The sequence below is a fragment of the Triticum aestivum genome, chromosome 2D (genome assembly GCF_018294505.1).
Source record: "Triticum aestivum cultivar Chinese Spring chromosome 2D, IWGSC CS RefSeq v2.1, whole genome shotgun sequence".
Lineage (NCBI taxonomy): Eukaryota > Viridiplantae > Streptophyta > Magnoliopsida > Poales > Poaceae > Triticum > Triticum aestivum.
The window spans coordinates 472,478,057-472,498,634 of NC_057799.1; the positions used below are offsets into that span (position 1 = coordinate 472,478,057).

Here is a 20,578-nt window from a genome sequence, read left to right on the forward strand (position 1 = left end):
GAATAGAAAACTTGCATTGGGTCAAAATGTCTTATCACTTAGAAAAATGTTTGCAAACCAGAAAAATTTCTTACTTATAAAATTTGTTTATCCAAATGGATGAACGAGGAAACTTGCACCGGGTCAAATTGACGGTCTAGGTATAAAAAATTTGTTTATCCAAATGGATGAACGAGGAAACTTGCACCGGGTCAAATTGACGGTCTACGTATACAAAATTTGCTTATCCAAAACAACAACCTACTTATGAAATTTGCCTGTAAACTTCTTCAGTGGCTCGATATTCCTTGGATTCATTGGTACCACTTAAATTTTTTCTTGAAATTGCAGGGTTCATTGTTACTACTACACATATTTTCTTAAAATTGAAGATAAACCCAGTTTTGTCTATGGAAAACAATGAACGAATCAATTATCCTCCCTCACGAGCATTTCCTTTGTTCTCACAAACAACGATCATTCAACTTCTTTTATTAGATTCTAGGCTAATAAGCCCATCCCTACAAAAAAAACGCTTCTCAACCTATTTCCATAGTGAACTAAGCATAGTTTAGATGGTTAGTTTTCTTGTGGTGGAAGCAGGCCACCACAAAATCGATGCTTCATAAATGTTTTTCATGTTGCTCCAAAATAGATGAATAATAAGATCAATGCTCCCAAAAAATGAAATCATTTTTTTCCAAGTCTCTACAATTTTCATTCCATTATAAAACTTTAAAAGCAATCAAGACATTTGTCAATATTTGCTAAAAAATCAGATTATTTTAAGTTTCTTTTACTATTTACCCGAGCTCACATGAGCTCGAGCTCAGATTAACCGCGTCCCTAAGAGACCAAGATTTCACACGGTTCCTCCATCCGTACACTATTATAACACACAAAAGAATGGCCAAAACATGAGAAATCCAATTCGGCTTTCGGGAGCATATAATTTTTGTCTGCCAAAAATGTCTTTTGCAAATGTCAAAAGAAATTCAAAAAAGCTTAAATTTTGGCCTGTGAGAAGAAAACAAATCAAACCCGAAATTTTACATTTAACTTTGTTTTTTCACCGACAAAGCACTGCTATCCCGTTTCGCATGAAAATTTCAAGCACACTTATTAGACTAACATGAACATCCACACAAAAAATCAGAATTTTTTAATTCTTTCACTATTTATTTTGAATTTACTTTTTTGAGAGAGAATTCATTTTGAATTTACTGTTCGCCCAGGAGCAGATGCTCCCCAGAGCCGAAATGGCCCTCCTCCAAGACACGAGAACATTTCCATACCTCGGCCCACCGTACTTATTGTTGTGTATTGGGCCGGGTTGCCCCTTCCACCCCTCGCTCAAGCCGTGCGTCCGCCGCTGGGGAGAAGAACTGCTCGGAGGAGCTCCGGCCGGTGAGAAGCCGAAGGAAATCCAATCAGGTTAGCCTTCCCCTTTGTTCCGTCTATTGCGTTACCTATAAGAACTAGCCCCGAACAGAAGGTCCCAGCGCTCGGGCGAAATCTGCGGATCTGACCAGATTCGAGGCCTTGGGAATGTTTAGAAGTGCTCTCGGTCTCTCCGACGCCTGCGTTTACCACTGAATTTTGAGAAGGGAAACGCGGGGGATGGTTTGAGTTACTTCGTAGCTGTATACTCTTGTGATTTGTGAGGTTCGGTCGCTGAAAGATCAATCAAAGCTAGTGGTCAGTCGGTTCCGGCGAGCTGTGAGTACTAGCGCGTGTTTTTAAGGTGTAGGTTTTGCCATCAGGCATAGCTAGATGCACATACTCTGCGTAGTCAACCGATATGGGGATTTTGTTTCGGTTAATACAGAGCTTATTCGAAGTTATGCAAAATGACACACACTTAAAGTACAGGTTGTCCTTAAGTTTCTGGTGTTTAGTACCGTTGCTGCACAGATGTGGTGATTAGCTTGGGAACGTCAGTAACCTTTTCGACAGATTGTGTCCGCTGGGGAGAAGAACTAGCACTTTAGGTCTGTGTAAAGTAGCATCTTTATATCTCCTGGATCATTGGATTCAGGCCTAAATAGTTACCACTGTCTTGAATCTTATGCAATTTAAGCGGGGGACTTTGTATGTCTGGTTTTATAACTCATACATACTCTATAACTTTTGCTGTATTTACAAAATGTTAAATCTCACGTGTGCTAGATAATTCTTGCAATTTTTAAGTTTATTCCTAAGTGCTTAGGTATTTGTCTTTTGGCTTCAGTCTTTTTACTTAGCCTTCTTGACTCTTGTTAAGCTTTAGGTCTGATAGCAACTTCTCTGTAATGAGGTGCAGCTGAGTTCCATTTTTTATTGCATGTTTTACCATGTTTCCTGTCCCGGAAGTCAAAAGTATGCTTCCAGTTACAACTTACAAATTATAGCTATCAGTTAGCAAAAACAATCACAAGAGCTGAAGCTGGAGTTCTTTACTTAAAAACCTGTTGAATAAGAAGTATCACAGTAACTGCAATCATGAATTTCTGTACATCATTGAATATTTGATCTGCCTGTGGATTCTGCAATTCGTCGTTGGGACATGGACAAGCAATCTTTGGTTCAGTACCATCTAATAAATGGTTGAGTGACATGCCAAGACACAAATGACAAGCATTGTTTTACTCTTGTCAACCTGACATCCAACTTTATTGCATTTCATTGTTAGCCTGTGTTTGAGTTTATCTTACCTGCTAGATATCTCGCCACGGTCCAGACATTGGAGGCACTAATTTGTTTCACTTCTTTAATTCTTTTGCAGTGTTGGAATTTGACGTCCTGTACCATGGCTTCTTTGCTCTGTTCACAGATAAAACTAAACAGAGCATATGTTAGGAGGCAGGTTCATGAGAATAGACTTACGAGATTGCCCAGCTCTCTTCATTGGAGCCCCTTGCAGTCGGGCCACTTTAAAAACATTGCACTGCGATGCACTAAGAATTTGCCTTGGGAGGCCTCTCTACCATATGCTTCCGCAGAGGACGATGCCAGCATTGTCATGGGAACAAATGTTGTCGAGGCTATTGATACAGAAGAAGCTCCGGAGATTCCAATCCTCCAGAGTGACCAGGATGTTGTGGACGTGAAGAATGAACCTTCTAAGCAGCTAGCAACATTTAAGCTGCCAATGTGGCTGTTAGGGCCTTCGGTTCTGTTGGTTACCGGTATAGTTCCAACTTTGTGGCTGCCATTGCCTTCAGTGTTCCTTGGCCCTAACATCGCTGGCCTTCTATCCCTGGTGGGACTCGACTGCATCTTCAACATGGGAGCAATGCTGTTCTTCCTTATGGCCGACGCATGTGGGCGTCCAGAGAACAATTCATTCGACCTGACAAGGCAGATCCCAACTTCTTACAGATTGTGGAATCTGGTAGCCAGTATACTAGGCTTCGTTGCTCCTCTGGCCCTGCTTTTCGCGTCTCATCGAGGAGCTCTGCAGCCGCATCTACCGTTCATTCCGTTCTTGGTGCTGCTTGGGCCATACCTGTTACTCCTTTCGGTGCAGATGCTGACTGAGACGCTTACATGGCACTGGAAATCGCCTGTCTGGTTGGTGGCCCCCGTCGTTTACGAGGGCTATCGGGTGCTGCAGCTGATGAGGGGCCTCCAGCTGGCCAGCGAGATCGCTGCGCCCGGGTGGATGGTGCAGAGCCTTCGCGGCTTGGTGTCCTGGTGGGTGCTGGTCCTTGGGATTCAGTTGATGCGCGTTGCTTGGTTCGCTGGGCTCAGTTCCGCAAGCGATTCAAGCCATGGATCGAGTGATGATGTGAACAGATAGGTTTCTTCGTGCTGCTGTGCTTCTGCTGCTCACTGCAGGATAGAATGGGTGCCATGTTACTTCTGGTGCGTCTGCATTTGTCAGATGCGGTGCACGTAGAATAAAAGGAGTTTTGACTGATAGAAACTTTGAATCGTGCAAGTGCTTTGGTATATAGATAAAATGAAAATTGTACATTGACGTGATGCTGAACAGTGGAATATGAGTGTGTAAGAAATACTTTACTTGAATACAGAATATATATGCTCCAAGCTGTTGCCAGTGTGGGTGTTGCTCCATTTCCTCGGAAGATCTGCACCTCACGGAGGCTTGTTGCCATGTGAAAAGGATATGGTATCCTTCCTTTATTCACAGGTTGTGCACTGCCAGGTGAGTTCTTTTGGTGGGTTCAGGATTCTGGGAAAATCTGGAGGAGGCTCAAGATTCGGGCGGAATCGGCCAAAAGAACTAGGCCAACATTCGTGTGCAGAATCAACTGGTTGGGTGTGTCATGTGTGATGGCAACAAAGCGAAGAAAAAACTAGTTATGTCTTTCTCAGATACTCCTTTTGGCGTGCGTACTCCCCTTGATACAAATCAAGCAGCATATCACGCAAAGTTGCTAAACACCCGACCTAACCCATGTGCCTTGAGATGCGTACGGTTCGCCTGCTCTGTTGAATTTCAGAGAGAGCAATTGTTCAAAGGAATTGGCGAAATCCTAGACCTGTCAACCACACGATAAGCCAAGCGACATGGCTTACGACCTAGTTAGTTGATTCAACACTGTTGGCGTGCGTCGCACGTCTGAGTTCGATTGTGCAGGCACAACTAAAATTTGCAAATTCGCCGCAGGAAATAAAATAAAATTTAGTAATGCATTTAAAGCTGCATATTTAGCTATTTTTGAAATGTAGATCCGGACCCAAGTGAACTTCAAGACACTTTTTATTTTATACCTATCTAACATACGATCGGCCATTGCAAATGCTAGAGCAGCTCCGACAGATGATGTAAAAGTTGATTTTAAGGATCTACATTTGTACTGTGTTTTATTAAGAAAATAGTTCTAGGGCAGAAGAGAGACGGTTATTGGGCATCAGGAAATAAAATAAATTTAGTAATTCATTTAAAGCTGCATATTTAGCTATATTTGAAATGTAGATCCGGACCTATGTGGAGTTCAAGACACTTTTTACCTATCTAATAGACGATATCTGCCATTGCAAATGCTAGAGCATCTTCGACAAATGATGTAAAAATTGATTTTAAGGATCTACATTTGTGCTGTCCTTTTAAGAAAAGAATAGTTTTAGGGCAGAAGAGAGACGGTTATTGGGCATCACTGCCGTAACAAATGATGTAAAACCGATGCCTTAAAACTTTGGCCTTCTCCAACTATCAAACATTTTGAGCATGTTCAACACAATAAATCCAGAACAAATAATATCTAACACACAATTAGTACTTAGTTACTACATAGTTCATCAATACAGAGGTTCAAATTCAACGCACTTGTTCATCAAACATAACACAAAGTTCAAAACACATGACATGAACACATAGAGGTAGAATTAGGGTTCTTGTTCCTATTCCACGTCTATCGCGCCTCGATGAGATCTTTTTTAAGATCTTCGTGAGTATCCGCATCTAGAATGTCATGTTGAACTTGAAGAAAGTGTCATATGCGGTATTTACTTGTATGTGGTTGGGCCGGCTTCCCCATCAATTCATAGAAGGAGTTATGCAAACCTTTCACATGCTCATGCTCAATGATCATGTTGTGTATGATCACAGCGGCCCTTGGGATGTACCAAAGGATTTCTTGATCCCAAAATCCAACTAGTCCACACATGATAACAAATTGGGCTTGCAAATTTTCAAATAACATATCCACATATTTCCTAGCAGTTGCTTGAGCATTATGGAATTGAAATTCTTTCTTACTTTGGGGGCTTAAATCGACTTCACAGTTGCCCGCGCTTCGGATATATCCCATCCGCTAGGGTAGTAGCCCATGTTGTATGTGCGACCATCTTCTTGAAACTCCACCGGTGGTGATTCTCCATTGGCTAACCATGCAAAGAGTGATGATAGTTGGAGCACATTGATGGCATTAAAAAATCCAGGCATCCCAAAATATGCATGTCAAAACCATGTCTCTTGATTGGCCATGACTTGAAGAATGATGGTGGCATCCTTCATATGTCCTTTCAATTGTCCATGCCATGCCGCAGTGCAGTTCTTTCACTTACAGTGCATGCAATCAATTGAACCGAGCATACCTGGAAACCCACATGCTCTTTTTCATCTCCAAAAGTCTGTGAGTGTCCTGAGGATTGGGTGCTCTCAAATACTCTGGCCCAAAATATTAAACCACCACCTTTGCAATTTGCTTCACACACTTGATGGAAGTGCTCTCTCCCATTGCCAAGGGATCATCAACCAAAGTTGCATGAATAACATATGTCATCATGCGCAATGTCATAGTCACCTTTTGGACAATACCATGTCCAAGATCTCCGACACAATTCCTCCTCTGCTTTGATCATGTCGCTTCACACAATTGACAATGTGGAGGAACAAATCCGGAGCCAGTCTGAACTGGGGGCGAAAGTATCGATTTGGATACACTATATTTGGACCAAAATAACTGACCATCAATCTTGGCTGCCCATGTTGCTTCCTCCTACGAATCACCTCACGACCGACAACAGAACCATCATGCTTCGGCCGCTTGTTCTTCTTCATGTGCACCATCATGATCAAATCAACGTCCTCGTCTTTGTCCCCTCGTATTCCTCTCCGAAGGAGGAATCATCCCATGAAGACAGTTCAAACAAATTCATCTACATTTACACAATATCTGCATTAGATCTGCTCTTATATCGCAACAATTTTTTTACATTGGATGCTTTTCATCGAACACCTAGCGGGCACATAGGTGAATTCCGGCCGGCGTTGCTCACTGTGGCCGATGCGGGGCCGCCAATCTGGCTAGGAATGGACTGGGTGTGTTCTTGCTGCCGCCAGGTCTGAGCCTCCATAGCCGCGCCTCCCAACAGACGAGAGTTCTGAAGGAGAAACAACTCGGCGGTGGTCGCGGCGGCCACGTGGGGTACCGGGCTGTAGATGATCGACCTACAAGGCGAGCCTGGTGCTGCGGCGGCCATATTGGACGGCAGAGGGGCAAGGAACAGACAAAATTGTTGCAAATCGGGCAGCGCTGGAACCTCAATTGACGGCGGAGGCTGGGGTGGTGGTGGATATTCGGACTGATGGGAATGGGCCACTCGGCTGAGGTGCATGACGGTCTTGCCGCGGTGGCGAGTGATGGTGAGATCTAACCAGAATCGGTGTGGGGCGGCCACGGGTCGGGCGACCGGGAAACTTCAGCGCGGCGGCTGGTGTTCGTGTGTGGCTATGATGTTGTGTTTGGTTTTTGCGGCAGCCGGTAGAGATGCTGCAAATACGTAGCACTTGAGGCGGAAATTTAGGGTTGTTGCAGTTTTTTTAGCACCAAACAGAGATACATCATCCGTTGGAGTAGTGCTTTTACATCCAAAATGCCCCGAATGACAGTTTTTAGCCACTGCCGTCTGTTCCACATTACTCCATCTGTCTTAAAAATTGTTAAATTCTTTTTTGATAAAAATGAATGTATCTAAAACTAAAATATGTCTAGATACATTCATTTCTCTGACAAGTATTTTCATGTCAACGATTCCCTTGATACTATTAGATGATTTTACCACAAACTTCATCATAGACAAATTCCTGATTTCTCCGCCTAAGAAAAGCGATGCGATATCTCAACCGTCATCAGCAGGGAAATTCACCTACCGCGGCATTGCCCTTTTGCAGAAAGAGGAAACCACACACAGAGGGTGTAAAGGCGCATCAGCCGCAACCGCTGCCGCATTTGGGTCAGGCAGCCCACCCACCTCGTGCTCAACAGCTCAATCGAGTCAGCCAACAAAAGACCACCACCACACCACTCCTGCTCCCTTCCGCGACTCCAACCAAATTCCCTTCCGATTCCTCCACTCCTCTCGCCCCCCGAGGCACACTCCCCCAAACCCTAGCTCTCCCCCTCCCGCGTCGTCGCCCCCCCGCGCCGAGCTCCAGCGCCGAATTCGCGCAGCAGGATGGGCTCCGACTCCAAGGAGCTGCTCGGGATCGAGCCCCTCGAGCTCCGCTTCCCCTGTACGGTCCCTCCTCTCCCTTTGTTTGTACTGTATTTAGCTGTTCCGGGGCACATGCCGCCGCCGCTGCTGTTCTCAAGGAATTCTCGGACTGATGTCGGCGCGGTCCTCGGTTTGAACTGCCGCGGCGTTTTTTAAATCAAACATTCCCGTGCAGTTTTTTATTTATCTAGAGCGTGGAGGGAATCCGGCGGATTCGCCGGCTTGTTGTACTGTTTGTGCTAAATTTGGTCCTCTTGTTTTTCTTTTTTTTCTTCTTCTGGATCGCGCAGTCGAGTTCATGAAGCAGATCTCGTGCTCCATGGAGCTCACCAACAGGACGGACGACTACCTCGCCTTCAAGGTAATTGGAATCACCACGTCCTTGTTTCCCACCAAGTGTTCCCAGTCTTCGTCACAGCACACAGCTCTGCAATAATTGTGTACAAAGTGTCTGAATGTGATGCCGCATTTGGTGAAACGTTGCGCCTCTTAGGTCAAGACGACCAGCCCCAAGAAGTACTGCGTGCGGCCCAACAGCGGCATTGTGCCGCCGCGGTCCACCAGCAGCGTCGTCGGTACTGCCAACTCCCATACACCTCTCACCAAAGTCATCAGGATGCTTTGCTATATTTCGGCGAAAAACTGACACTCTCTGATTTCTCAGTGACGATGCAAGCGCTGAAGCAGGCGCCGCCCGACATGCAGTGCAAGGACAAGTTTCTCGTGCAGAGCGCTGTGGTGACGGAGGGAACAGCAGTCAAGGATATCACCGGACAGATGGTACAATTCACACTCTAATGCCTCTTCGTTGGTTCAGTTATGTTGTGTGATGTTTGCTTCAACAGTGCTAACAAGTGAACCTTGTGTAGTTTAAAAAAGAATCAGGGAATGTGGTGGATGAGGTGAGGCTGAAGGTTGTCTACGTGCAACCACCCCGGCCACCATCGCCTGTGCGGGAGGGATCTGAAGAGGGTTCGTCACCTCGGCCTTCATGGTCAGATGGGGCAAACATAAATTATCAAGATGTGAGATCTCTAACTCTATGCTGTTTCTTTCATTTCGTTTTTTGTTCTGAACTGCTTGAGGTGTGATCGATTGTTTTCTAGATGCAGGCAACACGGGAATCTGATGAGCCACCATTGTCCTCAGTTAGTATCTTAACCTCATCAGCTGTTTTCCTGGTCTGCTCTTTTTTGTAACCATGTTAAACTGAGTTGTTGCTGGTTTCAGGCGCACAAGGAACCATCTGAGATAACCACTGAGGTTAGCTCCATCGAACAACTATTTAAGTCTGCATGGAATTTTCTATTAGAAGTATGGAAAGCAGAAATTGATTTTGTATACCTTCAGGGCATACTTTTCTGTAAATGTTTAACACTAATAGGGTTTGGCCAGATCAAACCTTGCATTGAATCCCTGAGAAGTAAAATTCAAGTACCATAGACATATATGACTTGCACTTTTCTTGATTATCAATGCACCTCAATCGCGTAGTCATATCATTTGGAAGGATGGCACAGCTGCAGAGTTATCATGGTGGTTTCCACTTAGTCACATATTCTCCCCAAAAATCATGCTAACATTTACTTCATAACTCTAAATTTAAATGTTTTAGGTAATCAACCTTCCTCCATTTACTTTGGAATTATTCTTCAAATATCAACTAGGCCCAGACTTTCTCAATTCTGTCTAACACTTACAAAGGATTAAGTAAATGTTGTGCATCACAAGTGCCATGCTTTGTAAAGGAGACGTTCAGTGAGCTGACACCTTGTTGCTTAGTACATAAGAATTATTTCAAACAACAAATTTATGTTCAAGATGATGTTGTACTTGTTAACACCATTAGACCCTGAGCAACGCTCAACTTAACACTGAAATAGTCAATAAATGACAACCAGAATACTGGATCTTTAAGCCTCAAACTGATGTAAGTATTTTGAATTTGTACTGTAATGTAATGACACATATTTAACCCACTAGTGAGCTGTATTAAGTTCACCTTTGTGATAATAGATAGTGGTGTAAGATATAGACAGTCATTTGCGTCGGCATCACTATGATGAACTTGCTAAACTTGAAATTAAGTGTTTCTGTGTTGGCTGATGCATTCTGGCATGCTGCAATATGCATTTGTTATCATACTACTGAGAACATGTATGTACGTCGGCCAAGCTCTAACTTGAAACTGGTCTGTTATGTTTCATCTCAGAGATCAGTGGATATTGGTCAAGCTCTAACTTATAACAAGATGCCAGTTTAGCAACCTGTATTCAGTTTGTCATCTTTAGTTGTTGGCCTTGTTGGCCTTTGCTAATTTCTCTCACTGTGGAGTTGCAATCGTAGCTAATTCCTCATAATGATACACCCAAATCTGCCAATTGGCATTAATATAGCAACTAGATTCTTTATTAGGTGCAGCAAATGCACATGCTTTGGTAGTACATTGTGTAAACTTTTGTATGTATATTTGGTACAGTCAATTACCTGCATTATGCGTACAACCCTGCACTATGAGTCAATAAATGGGTCATATTGAGAGCAGACTTTGTGCTCTTCTCACCACGTAACATTGTTCAGTTTTTCGTACACCTTTTGTTATAAGTATCTTTTACTTGCCTTGTGCCGACACCAATAATATCTCATGAATTGTGTAGACATCCCCGTTGATTTCAAGATTAACTGAAGAGAGAAACTCTGCTATTCAGCAGAACAACAAGCTTCGTGAGGAACTGGTTAGTGGACTCGATCTTTGATTCAACATTTTTGCAGCATGTTTTGTATTTTGATTGCGGTAGCATTCTTTCCTAGTGTTTAAGGCTTGAGAATTTTTTGTCATTATAGCGATTACACTGTTGCTTATCTTTGCATTTAACTTGGGCATATCTTAGGCCCATAGCCTATTGCATCCATAAACCATAATACCAAACTTGTTAGATTGCCCTTCATGATTGGAATATTGGTACTAGTTTACTATGGGAAAAGCTGTTAAATTTCAGCTGTGCATGTTGAAGCCTAACATAGTTGTAACTAAACATCTTCCGTTGAATCTTGGCAGGACCTTGTGAGAAGGGAGATCAGCAAGCAGAATGGCAATGGTGGTTTCCCGTTGGTGTTCGTGGTTGCCGTTGCTCTGCTGGGAATTCTGCTGGGTTATCTCATGAAGAGATAGAGGATCCCTGTGTAATCCTGCCCGCGTCTTGTTAGGCTCCTGTCCTCATCAAAATGGAGCAGTGTTGTCATCTGCATTCTGATGCGCTCATTTACATGTACGGCACTACTACTTAACAGCACAATATCTTAGGGTATGATGTCGCCTGTAGTCGCAAGCGTCAGATTGGGTTGACCATCATACCCGGTCGAGTAGTCGTCACGGTTAACCTTATGGTTGTTTGTCATATATGGCTACTTTTAGCTTGGGCGTTAGTATAACTTGGTATAATTGTTAAAAATGACTTTCGCCTATCTAGTGCTGATTCCCTCATGGTATATTTGTCCAGTGTTGGTGCTTGGTTAATTACGCGTGTACTTCATCCTGAATTTTTGGATATCATACGACGCTGGATTCTTGCTTAATTCGATGTCCATGTACCACTTGCAGTATGCAGTAGTAAATAAGAGCACGGCGAATTGGTGATTCCTATTAGAACAGCAACAGTGGTCCCGTAGTACTACTCAACAATGTACATGAACAATTAATCCTAGATGAAACAGCTACTCCTACAAGGACCTTGATTGATATGCAGCTCCTGTGAACAGAGGTTCTGTTCGGTCCTGGAACTTTCATCGACTCATGCCTCCAGGCTCCAGCGATCTGCGTCCAGTTTCACCTTCAAACCCATGCCGTCTTAATAGTTAGGTTTTGGAGAGGCACCGTCTGTTTGCCCTGTCATCATCACTCCTCTGGCTGATGCAACTGTTTGCCCTGTCATCATCACTCCGGCTCTTGCAACATGTTGCATCGAGACACGATGGTGCGGAATTCCTCAAGGCTTATCTGTGAAGGAAAATTGAGTTGTAAGAATTGGATTCATGTTCAAAAGGTTAACACTCCTTATTGTAGCGCTGGCAGGTCGCTGTCGAACGACTGTTTTCAGCATCTGTTTGACAAACGGGCCATGCCGAGTAGGTATCTGCTGTTGGAATCCATGTTCCACAATAGTTATTTAGAAATGTTGTGATTAGTTAGCAAGTTAAAATGACTGAGAGTTATCATTAGGTGGACAAACGAGCAGTATTGGCCCCTCTCTCTAGTTGAGCTTGATAAAACGGCATCCTAGTGAGGTCAGTGGTCACTGCTCACGAGTCAAGCGGTCATTCAGTAGTGCAAGTTGACAAAAAAGATGGCTATCTAACACCAAAAAAGTAGGACGCGACTATCAAAAGGATGGAGTATATAATTGCTAGTCAATAAGTACACGATGAATTTAAACAATTCACATTCTTAAATACATTGGCAAATAGCAGGGGCAATGATGGAAATCTGCTAGCTCAGGCTTGGCGAAAACAGGCACCACCTGAGAAGTGCATTTATAACTGATTTAAATGTATAATTCTCCACAAGGGAACCAGTTGTCCGTGTTAATTGATTTGAATATGGTTCCATGAGTGCACAGAAATCAGACTATTTATGGTTTCCCACATCAGAAAACTGGATTCTAAACAATGCATCATTTAAAGTAGAAAAATGCTAACATTTTTATTCAAGAACAAAGGACAAACCTTTCCATCTTTGTCACTGTCAAAGCAATGGATCATCTTAGATAGCTCAAAATCTGTCCAGATGAAATCATTTATATTGGCCATTTTTTCAAGATCCCATGGTGCGATGTATCCTTTTCCAGCTTCTGTACATCAAAGTAGAAACCAATTCACAGTCCATATAAAAGTAAGATATTTAGATAAAACCTTATAGTACAGTGACAAGAAAAGAGGAACTATGCCAATCAAAATTTTGTGCTTCTGCTATGAACATAACTAAACCCATTTGTCTATAGGGGAATACCCAACTGAAGATACTTCAGTGTGGACAAATCAGCTTGGCTTGTTGAATACTCCCTCCGTCCCAAAATTCTTGTCTTAGATTTGTCTAAAAACGGATGTATCAAGTCATGTTTTAGTATTAGGTACATCCATATCTAGACAAATCCAAGACAAGAATTTTGGGACGGAGGGATTACTGTTTAAGAACTAATCTTAATTCCCCTGGTAAGCATCGCAGGATCACACCATACGTAACTCTAACCAATACGCAAATCACAAGGGCATCAGAACAAAACGCCTATGTTACTTTAGGCTCATAGGCTTTCCTACTAAGACTATTTCCTCAACAAACAATTATGCATAGATGCAACACAAAATCCATTTTCTAGCGGAACTCAGGTTTTAAATGCCATAAAAGGACTTCCAAGTCAGATAAAATACCATCAAATGAGAAGAATATTGCCACCACATCATCTTCCGACAGTTGAATTCTGCTCCTGACCTGAAAGCAAGCAATGGAAGCACAATTATGCAAAACACAAGTAAGTTTGGGATGTAAAGCTAATACTGTACATGTCATTCTGGAAGGAGCATACCTGCTTCTTTGTCTTCCTATTTTTAGCGGAATCCTTAACAGGTGTGGTATTGTCATCTTTGCACGGCGTGCTTTTTCGTCCTTTGGCTCCTCTGCTCGAAGTTTCTGCAACTGTTGTTGTCGTGACGGAACTTTTTGAAGGTTCTGTTGTTGTCGTCACAGAACTTTTTGAAGGTTCTGCCAGGGAGAGCGCAATCGCCTGCATATGGCGAAGAATCATGAGTGGAGAAAGGATCAGGAGTTCAATAAGCATTCAAGGATCACATCCGTTTTTGGCGCCTGCATTTGCGACGTATGTATTACCTGTTGTAAGGCTGCGTCATCATCCATAAAATCGGTGAAGGGAGCACCTTCTTCTTCTCTAACAGTACTTTTAGAAGAGCTTCCCAAGTTCATTTTCTTCTTTGCCCTTCCCTGAAAAGAAAGCAGAGAAAAGAAAACTATGCATTAGTACTAATATAAAAGAGCAGATCTCCATGGAGTTTCACATTCCATTTCTTTGGGAGATCTCCAACCCATCGTGCAGTAAAATCTATCAACCTTGTGTTGCTGCTTGGATATTGCTAAGACCGCGATTTAGCAAATTAACCTGTAAGGATGCCATGAACAAGCCCACTAACCCTGATGGCATTACAATTGATGAAAAAAGTGCTTGATACGCTATCACCAAAACAATAGCGTCAACTAATTCATACTAACAGCGATGATGCACACAAGATTCAAGGGCCTGGATTAGTGGATTTGTTCCACCGGAAAATTGGGGCACCTTTTGGTTAGACCTAGAGGAAGGCTTGAACTCCTCGTCGGAGTCTTGGTCACTGACCGACGAGCCCTCCTCCTCCTCCCCCTCCTCGCCGCCGCCCCCGTCCGACGGGAGGTATTCCTCATCCGCATCGTCGGATCGTTTCTTCTGTTTTCTCTTGGCCCCCGCCGCCGCCGCCGCCGAGGACGGCTGGTTGAGGAGGGGGGACGCCGCGAGGCGGCGGATGCCGAGGGCCTGGAGGCGGGCCTCGTTCTCCCGTATCCGCGCCAGCCGCTGCTTCTCGTACTCCGTCAGGGGCTGCTCCTCTCCCGCCATGGCGACGCAGCGGCTGCGTTTTTTTCCTCTCTCTCCGACGAAAGTGTGAAATTGCCTTGTGTTTCTTCTCTTGATTTTTTTGAGGGGTCTTCCGTTGATTTTCTCGTATGGGCCTGATTTTATTGGGTTGATATGGGCCTTTTTCTATGGGCCTGATTTTATTATGTGGATGGGCTGTAGGCAGATATCTCTACTCAAACAAGCCTTTCAAATTACTTTTTTTTTTCTGAGCACATCAAAACAAAAGCCTGAGCCAGCACACTCACACATTCGTAAAATGCTAACGCTGTTCTTGTAGACATGGATCAAAAACCAATCTTCTTTTAGGCAAATTAATTCACTGTGCAGTTGCCGTCTATATGAACACACGACAGCAGCGCCCGTCAAAACACACACGCACACACACATGACAGAAGCGAAGCAAGGGACATCTAGGAGATGGCCGCCTCCGCCCAGGCCAGTGAGGAGTCCCTGACGGACGTGTCGACGCCTTCCTCGAGGATGGCCCCGATCATGTTCATGGAGGGCCTCCGCGACGGCTCGGCGTCGATGCACAGGTTCACCACGTTGCAGATGATGCCCAGGCTCTCCTGGCCCACGCTCTTCAGCTTCGGGTCCACCAGCTTGCCAAACTCCCCCGGCTGCTCCAAGTGCTTCCTCGCCTGAAACACATATATGATTTAGTTCTCTTGTAGATTTGTCATACTACTACTACTTATCCTGAGCTTTTTTGATTCAGGCAAGACGCTTACCCATTCCAGCAGGTCGTCTGTATCCTTGGAGAGCGAGGCTCTGCCGCTGATCAGCTCCAGGAGGATCACCCCGAAGGCGAAGGTGTTGGCCTGGACGTCCATGAACCGCACGTGCCGGGAGTCCACGACGCCGTTGGAATGCCCGCCGCCGCCGTTCACCACGCAGCCGGAGCTCAGGAGGGGTTTGCCCACGAGACCCCTCCACCTCTCGAAGTCAATTATCTGCAAAACAAAACCCATTTCGGCTGTGAACATCTTGCTGTCAACTGCACCAAAGACGCCATGTTCCAAGAAGCAATGCGCCGACCTTGGGTGAGAAGTCTTCCGTCAGATAGATGGAGCTGGAGGCCAGCGCTGCCACGGCGAACGGCGGCTGCAGCTCGGTGTGCAGGTATCTGAGGACGCGCGCGATGCTCAGCGCTATCTTCATCCGCCTCGGCCAGGATAGCTGACACCCTTCCACATCTGAAAGCACACGACACCCAACCAACAAGATTCAGTCATATATATGTCACCTTCTCAAATGCAGCAAGGTTACAAAGCTTTCAGTGCTGCCAAAAGCTTACCGTGGAGATGCTCATAGAGCGTCCCGTTGGGTGGGTACTCGAAGACCACCATCCTTGAGAACGGATCGGACGACTTGCAGTATCCCACCATCTTCGCGGCGTTTTCGTGACTCAATCTCGCCACTTCTACCACCTAAGGGTCCAAGACACCAAGAGATATGGTCAAAGAGCCGTGTAAAATCTTTGGCATCAGTGTCAAGTTGGAGAGCAATCAACTCACCTCCTTCTGAAAGTAAAGCTCGACGTAGTTCGTCCAGTAGTGCACCGGAGCGGACATCGACACGACGGCGATCTCCCGGCCATCCTTCATGGTTCCCTTGTACACCACCGTCTCGTGGGAAGACCCAATTATGTTGCTGAAGTCTTCGCAGGCCTCGGCGAGCTCTTGCCGGCTTATTTTCGGGACATTCGCCAGCAGGTCATCGTCTGCATGAGCAAAAAAATTGTAAGTAAAGCAGTACACACTCCAATATTTGTCAGTGAGAAGACAAACACTGACCAATTGAGATCACGTTGTTTTCCTTCCAGCTTAACGCTCTTGTCCATGGAACACCTCTCCCGGAGGACCTATCTTTGCGTCTTCTGAGACCAGCGATGGCACAGAGCGTTAAGATGGAGAGCACTGAAACTCCTGTCACGACTTCCACGATGAGGAGCCACAGTGGCTGTATCACTCTTCCTCTCTGCCCATCTTCACCAATACTGTTGTTGTCTTTGCCTGCATCCGTGCTGTTTCCACCTGTAATTATGACTCAATATACTCACTCACTGCTCAGGAAAATTAAATTACACGAGGAGACTTAAGTAGGTTAGACCATTTTGAGTTATATTTTATTGCTAAAATGCACAGGGCAGTTTTGATCTGCTTCCCGCAGTGCTGAGGTAAATATCTGACAGAAAAACTGAATACTTGGAAAAACATGGATACATTGGACAAACACAAGAAGATTAGGACAAGAGATCAAACTAAGGGACAAAAGGAAGAATGTGACAGAAAGGGTCCAAGAAGGAAGCGAACAAAGCGGCAAATTTCTTCTCTTTGTTTTAGCAAAGCATAACTAACATTCCCACTACAAGTAGGTCTCATGATGTCATTCACAACGTAGGTCCTACTTTGCTAATGTCGACTAAATTTGAACAAGCAATTTTTAAGTTCCTATGGCCGCACCATCAGTGGCCTCGAGCCCCAAAGCGTGACACCTTTTTACTTTTTGAAGATGAACAAATGGCTGTGAATATTCTTCAGTCTAGCCTAATGCCCTAGTGCAGTAGTAGTTCCTTTAATAAATACTGCAACGGTAGTTGCTAAGAATAGTGTGGAAATAGCTTACTATGAAGCAGATGCACAAGACAATTTCATCCAAGTAATATACTGTATTATTTTGCCAAAAGGAACTGCAACAGGTAATGTCTACATGGTCTTGTAAAATTACAGAAACACAGCGGCAAACAGCAAAAAATAAAAACTTAATAGAATCATGGTGCTGAAAATAGGACTAAACTTCATGAAAGATTGTAATGTGTTAAAAATGGTACATCACCGTACATTGCCAGTCAGCACGGTTCATTGTGTCATTGTTCTGGAAACAATTTCCTGCCATTCTTGATCTGTTCAAATACTGTAAAACAGGTAAGTTCAGATAGACTTAACTGAAATGCAAGCCACAAAAGAAAGATGTACCTTTGAATATGATTCAAGCACGCAGGAATACTTCCAGCTAAAAGGTTATTTGAGAGGTCTATATCAGTTAGCTGAGCTAACTGACACAAACCAACTTGATCTTCTTTCTTGGTGGACACCCTGAAAGAAAAACAATCAAAATATTTCTTATTCATATGCAATGTCCACACAGAAGAAGCATATCTGTTGAGGATTTTTTTGGCAACTTGGTCACTGTATCTTGTCTCATCCTCCAGCTTGTTTTGAAACGATAAACCGTATCGGCATCTTCTCTTACTACTATTGTGAAACAGAATCAGTGCTGATTGATGCTGACTTCTTAACTAAATAACTTTATTGTGTTCACAGGAGAAGAGACGTGCTTCCGGGCCCTTCCAGAATCCAGATCATGCATGCTGGAAACAGATATTTGGTTTTGAAGACTCTGAGAAAGATGTGCTTACATGGTCGAACTATTACTTCCAGGAATAGTCCCTGTAAGGCTATTATTGCTCAACCGTAGCTCCTTGAGGTTTGTCAGCTTGCCGAGCTCAGGAGGGAGGGCGCCACTCAACCGATTCGCGTGAAGGTCTCTAGGGCATAAGAGAAGAGAAGAGTTATGAATGAACTTGAAAAATACATGATGGCAGCAGAAACACAAGTTGATCACAGCTTCTGGGCTCTGGGGTAGTACATTGTTGAGATGTTTTGCATGTCACCAGTCTCACTTGGAATAGGCCCCTGCAGTAGATTTGTACTGAGATTCAGCACAGTGAGGTTCTTTAGCTTGCCGATTTCCCTCGGTATCGAGCCCGTGAATGCATTGTGATCCAATATGCTGCAAGAAGTTTAAAAGGCCTATTATTCTCAGTTGTTGCAGGCGAAGTATATTTTTGTAAAGACGAGGGTGACAATGACATACAGTTTTTGCAAAGAAGTCAAGGATCCAATCCGTGGTGCCAGGAACCCCACGAGAGATGAATTGGATAAGTCCCTGGACAGTGGCAGCAAGTAATAAGACACATTACTCCAAGAGAATAAGCAAGTTTATCAACATATAAAATAAAATAAAACATGTTTTTTGACACTGTCATAGTGTCAAAGAAACTTCTTATATTAAGCTATAGAGGTAGTAGGTAATAACTGCAATGCTGAACATTTCTTAGTTTGTTTTAAAAAAACGAGAATTCCATTGGCATGTGGGACCACAGATCCACCAAGTCAGTTTTCTTTTTCTGTAGCTGCCTCTGGGGTCAACTGAAGATAGGAGAGGGATGTGGTAATAGTAGGTAAAAAAAATGATGGTAGCTTTCAGCTGGATGTCTCATCGTGCTGTCGGAGACTTTTCTTCTCTGAAATGGAGTAAGAAACATGCATCATTCTCTCCGGCTGCTGGCCTTGGCCTTCTCCTTCCTTGGTGGGTTACTGTTTATTTCCGTTGGAGAGTGGAGAGAGCGCAGGAAGAATTGTTGGTATCATCAAGCTCCGTAGGTAGGTGGCGAACAAACGGCCGAACAGGTTCTTCCATTCGGGGGAAATAAGGGCCGGAGATATGCTAAAAAAGTAAAAATAAAACAGGAGATGGAAAGGAATAGTAGAAGAAATTCTTACAGAGTCACCACGCGGGCGTCGAAATCCGAGCAGGTGACGCCGAACCACAGGCAGGGATCCGGGTCGCTGGAGTTCCAGTCCGACAGCCTCGCGAGTGGGTCGTCGTAGATGGCCTTCTTGAAGGCGAGCAGCGCCGGCACTAGACCCAAGAAGAAGGACGCAGCAGCAGCAAGCAATCAGCCACTGAAGAAGACGCGCAGAAAGGCGGGAAATATACAGCAAGGCAAGGGCGGTGGAGTACCGTCGTCTGAGACGTCGGGCTGAGGGTCCGCGACGAGGAAAGCGCGGCCGGGCCTGAGCCCCGTGAGCAGCAGCAGGGAGAACCCGAGAAGCAGCAGCCTCGCCATCGTCGTCGCGGTAAGCTTGGCCCGAAGCAGGGGAAAGAAGGGCCTGTTCACATGGTAATCTCTCTCTCTCTCTCTCTCTCTCTCTCTCAAGCCTCGTGTGTTCACTCGAGTTTTTGTATGTAGAAGAAAGGAGGAGCGCGAGGAGGTTGCACTTAACGGCCACGCCAAGCAGTGATGATGGCCTATTATCACGCTTGCACAAGAGCACTCCAACAGGGCAACCATACCAGACCACCGCATATACGTTAATTAACTTATATAAACTTAGCCACACGTCCTACTTGTGTAGCGTAGCGTACGTGAGAATTAGCATACGGGGCACGTTTGAACTTGCGCCACTCCTCAGAATCAACTTGTACCGGGTCGAACTGCAGATGCGGGAAGACTCGGACACGAAAGCTCGGAAGTACGTACTGTACCATCGGTCGATCGAGACACGTGCCCAACTCGGCTCGACTCGAGCGCTGCGTACGTACCAGATCAGGCGCCGAATTGTCATCGTTACGTCACGCTGATGCCTAAGCTCTAGTAAGTAAGTACCAGAGCTCCCAAGTTTATTGTTTATCCGTATGATGATCATCAGCTATTGCGGTCTGAAACGGCTCGAACCAGTAGTACCGGTTCAAGCCTGGGTTGGGTTGGGAGGCAGGGCACGCTCCTCTTCCCCAAGCACGCACACGCGCGCTGAAGGCGACGTGTTGGGAGACCACGATAAGTCTCTCGGGGTTCAGGGCATAGGATATTGTTATGCTCGGTGTCATGGCCCGGCCGGGCTGCTGCTTCTTTGTGCCGTGGCTAGCCATGGGTTGTTTCCTTGCAACTAGCCATAGCTACTTGATTGGCGGATGGATTTGTGGTTGATTTTTACTATATTAGATTAGGGAATGACGCAAAAACCTTTGAAGAAGAGTTGGTGCACCCACTATTAAGAAAGTTACGCGGATGCTAGAGGATTCATTATTCAAGGGGGGCACACGTCACCGGGTTTGCATGATTTTGTCAGCGGAAAAAGGTCAAGAGCAGGGCGCCATCATATGCCGTAACCAACCAAAATGTTATT

General features: G+C 44.7%; 4 protein-coding genes across 4 annotated transcripts; 2 read left to right on the top strand and 2 right to left on the bottom strand.

Annotated features, from left to right (window-relative positions):
• The first annotated feature begins 1,263 nt into the window (after positions 1–1,263).
• Positions 1,264–4,011, top strand: LOC123053890 (uncharacterized). The gene is made up of 2 exons (XM_044477487.1): positions 1,264–1,413; positions 2,744–4,011. Exon 2 carries the CDS (start codon positions 2,768–2,770, stop codon positions 3,758–3,760), a length of 993 nt encoding a protein of 330 aa, XP_044333422.1. The 5' UTR covers positions 1,264–1,413; positions 2,744–2,767; the 3' UTR covers positions 3,761–4,011.
• A 3,875-nt stretch (positions 4,012–7,886) lies between these two features.
• On the top strand, positions 7,887–11,415 carry LOC123053892 (vesicle-associated protein 1-2; the record flags this gene model as incomplete). The annotated part of the gene is given in 9 exon segments (XM_044477489.1): positions 7,887–7,945; positions 8,217–8,287; positions 8,420–8,501; positions 8,591–8,706; positions 8,796–8,951; positions 9,033–9,074; positions 9,157–9,189; positions 10,584–10,661; positions 10,985–11,415. Coding segments are annotated over 9 exon segments (750 nt in total). The 3' UTR covers positions 11,099–11,415.
• Positions 11,416–11,537: 122 nt separating this feature from the next.
• LOC123053891 (uncharacterized) lies at positions 11,538–14,668 on the bottom strand. Its single transcript, XM_044477488.1, has 6 exons — positions 14,271–14,668; positions 13,808–13,918; positions 13,506–13,703; positions 13,351–13,411; positions 12,649–12,773; positions 11,538–11,923 (listed from the first exon to the last, which is right to left on the bottom strand). Exons 1-6 carry the CDS (start codon positions 14,580–14,582, stop codon positions 11,861–11,863), a joined length of 870 nt encoding a protein of 289 aa, XP_044333423.1. The 5' UTR covers positions 14,583–14,668; the 3' UTR covers positions 11,538–11,860.
• A 215-nt stretch (positions 14,669–14,883) lies between these two features.
• LOC123053893 (probable LRR receptor-like serine/threonine-protein kinase At1g63430) lies at positions 14,884–19,670 on the bottom strand. Its single transcript, XM_044477490.1, has 13 exons — positions 19,413–19,670; positions 19,172–19,310; positions 18,483–18,554; positions 18,255–18,398; positions 18,025–18,153; positions 17,582–17,701; positions 17,447–17,508; positions 16,400–16,639; positions 16,121–16,326; positions 15,901–16,033; positions 15,642–15,799; positions 15,335–15,556; positions 14,884–15,244 (listed from the first exon to the last, which is right to left on the bottom strand). Exons 1-13 carry the CDS (start codon positions 19,516–19,518, stop codon positions 15,014–15,016), a joined length of 1,962 nt encoding a protein of 653 aa, XP_044333425.1. The 5' UTR covers positions 19,519–19,670; the 3' UTR covers positions 14,884–15,013.
• Between the last annotated feature and the right edge of the window lie 908 nt (positions 19,671–20,578).

Excerpts from the sequence above, each read along its gene's own strand:
- LOC123053890 (XM_044477487.1), top strand. The coding sequence starts at position 2,768 with ATGGCTTCTTTGCTCTGTTCACAGATAAAACTAAACAGAGCATATGTT.
- LOC123053891 (XM_044477488.1), bottom strand. The coding sequence starts at position 14,582 with ATGGCGGGAGAGGAGCAGCCCCTGACGGAGTACGAGAAGCAGCGGCTG. Across the intron at positions 13,919-14,270 it reads CCTCTAGGTCTAACCAAAAG|GGAAGGGCAAAGAAGAAAAT; the intron begins GTGCCCCAATTT and ends CTTTCTTTTCAG. Across the intron at positions 12,774-13,350 it reads AATATTCTTCTCATTTGATG|AAGCTGGAAAAGGATACATC; the intron begins GTATTTTATCTG and ends TTTGATGTACAG.
- LOC123053893 (XM_044477490.1), bottom strand. The coding sequence starts at position 19,518 with ATGGCGAGGCTGCTGCTTCTCGGGTTCTCCCTGCTGCTGCTCACGGGG. Across the intron at positions 18,399-18,482 it reads TTGACTTCTTTGCAAAAACT|CATATTGGATCACAATGCAT; the intron begins GTATGTCATTGT and ends AACTTCTTGCAG. Across the intron at positions 15,800-15,900 it reads GCTCTATGAGCATCTCCACG|ATGTGGAAGGGTGTCAGCTA; the intron begins GTAAGCTTTTGG and ends GTGTGCTTTCAG.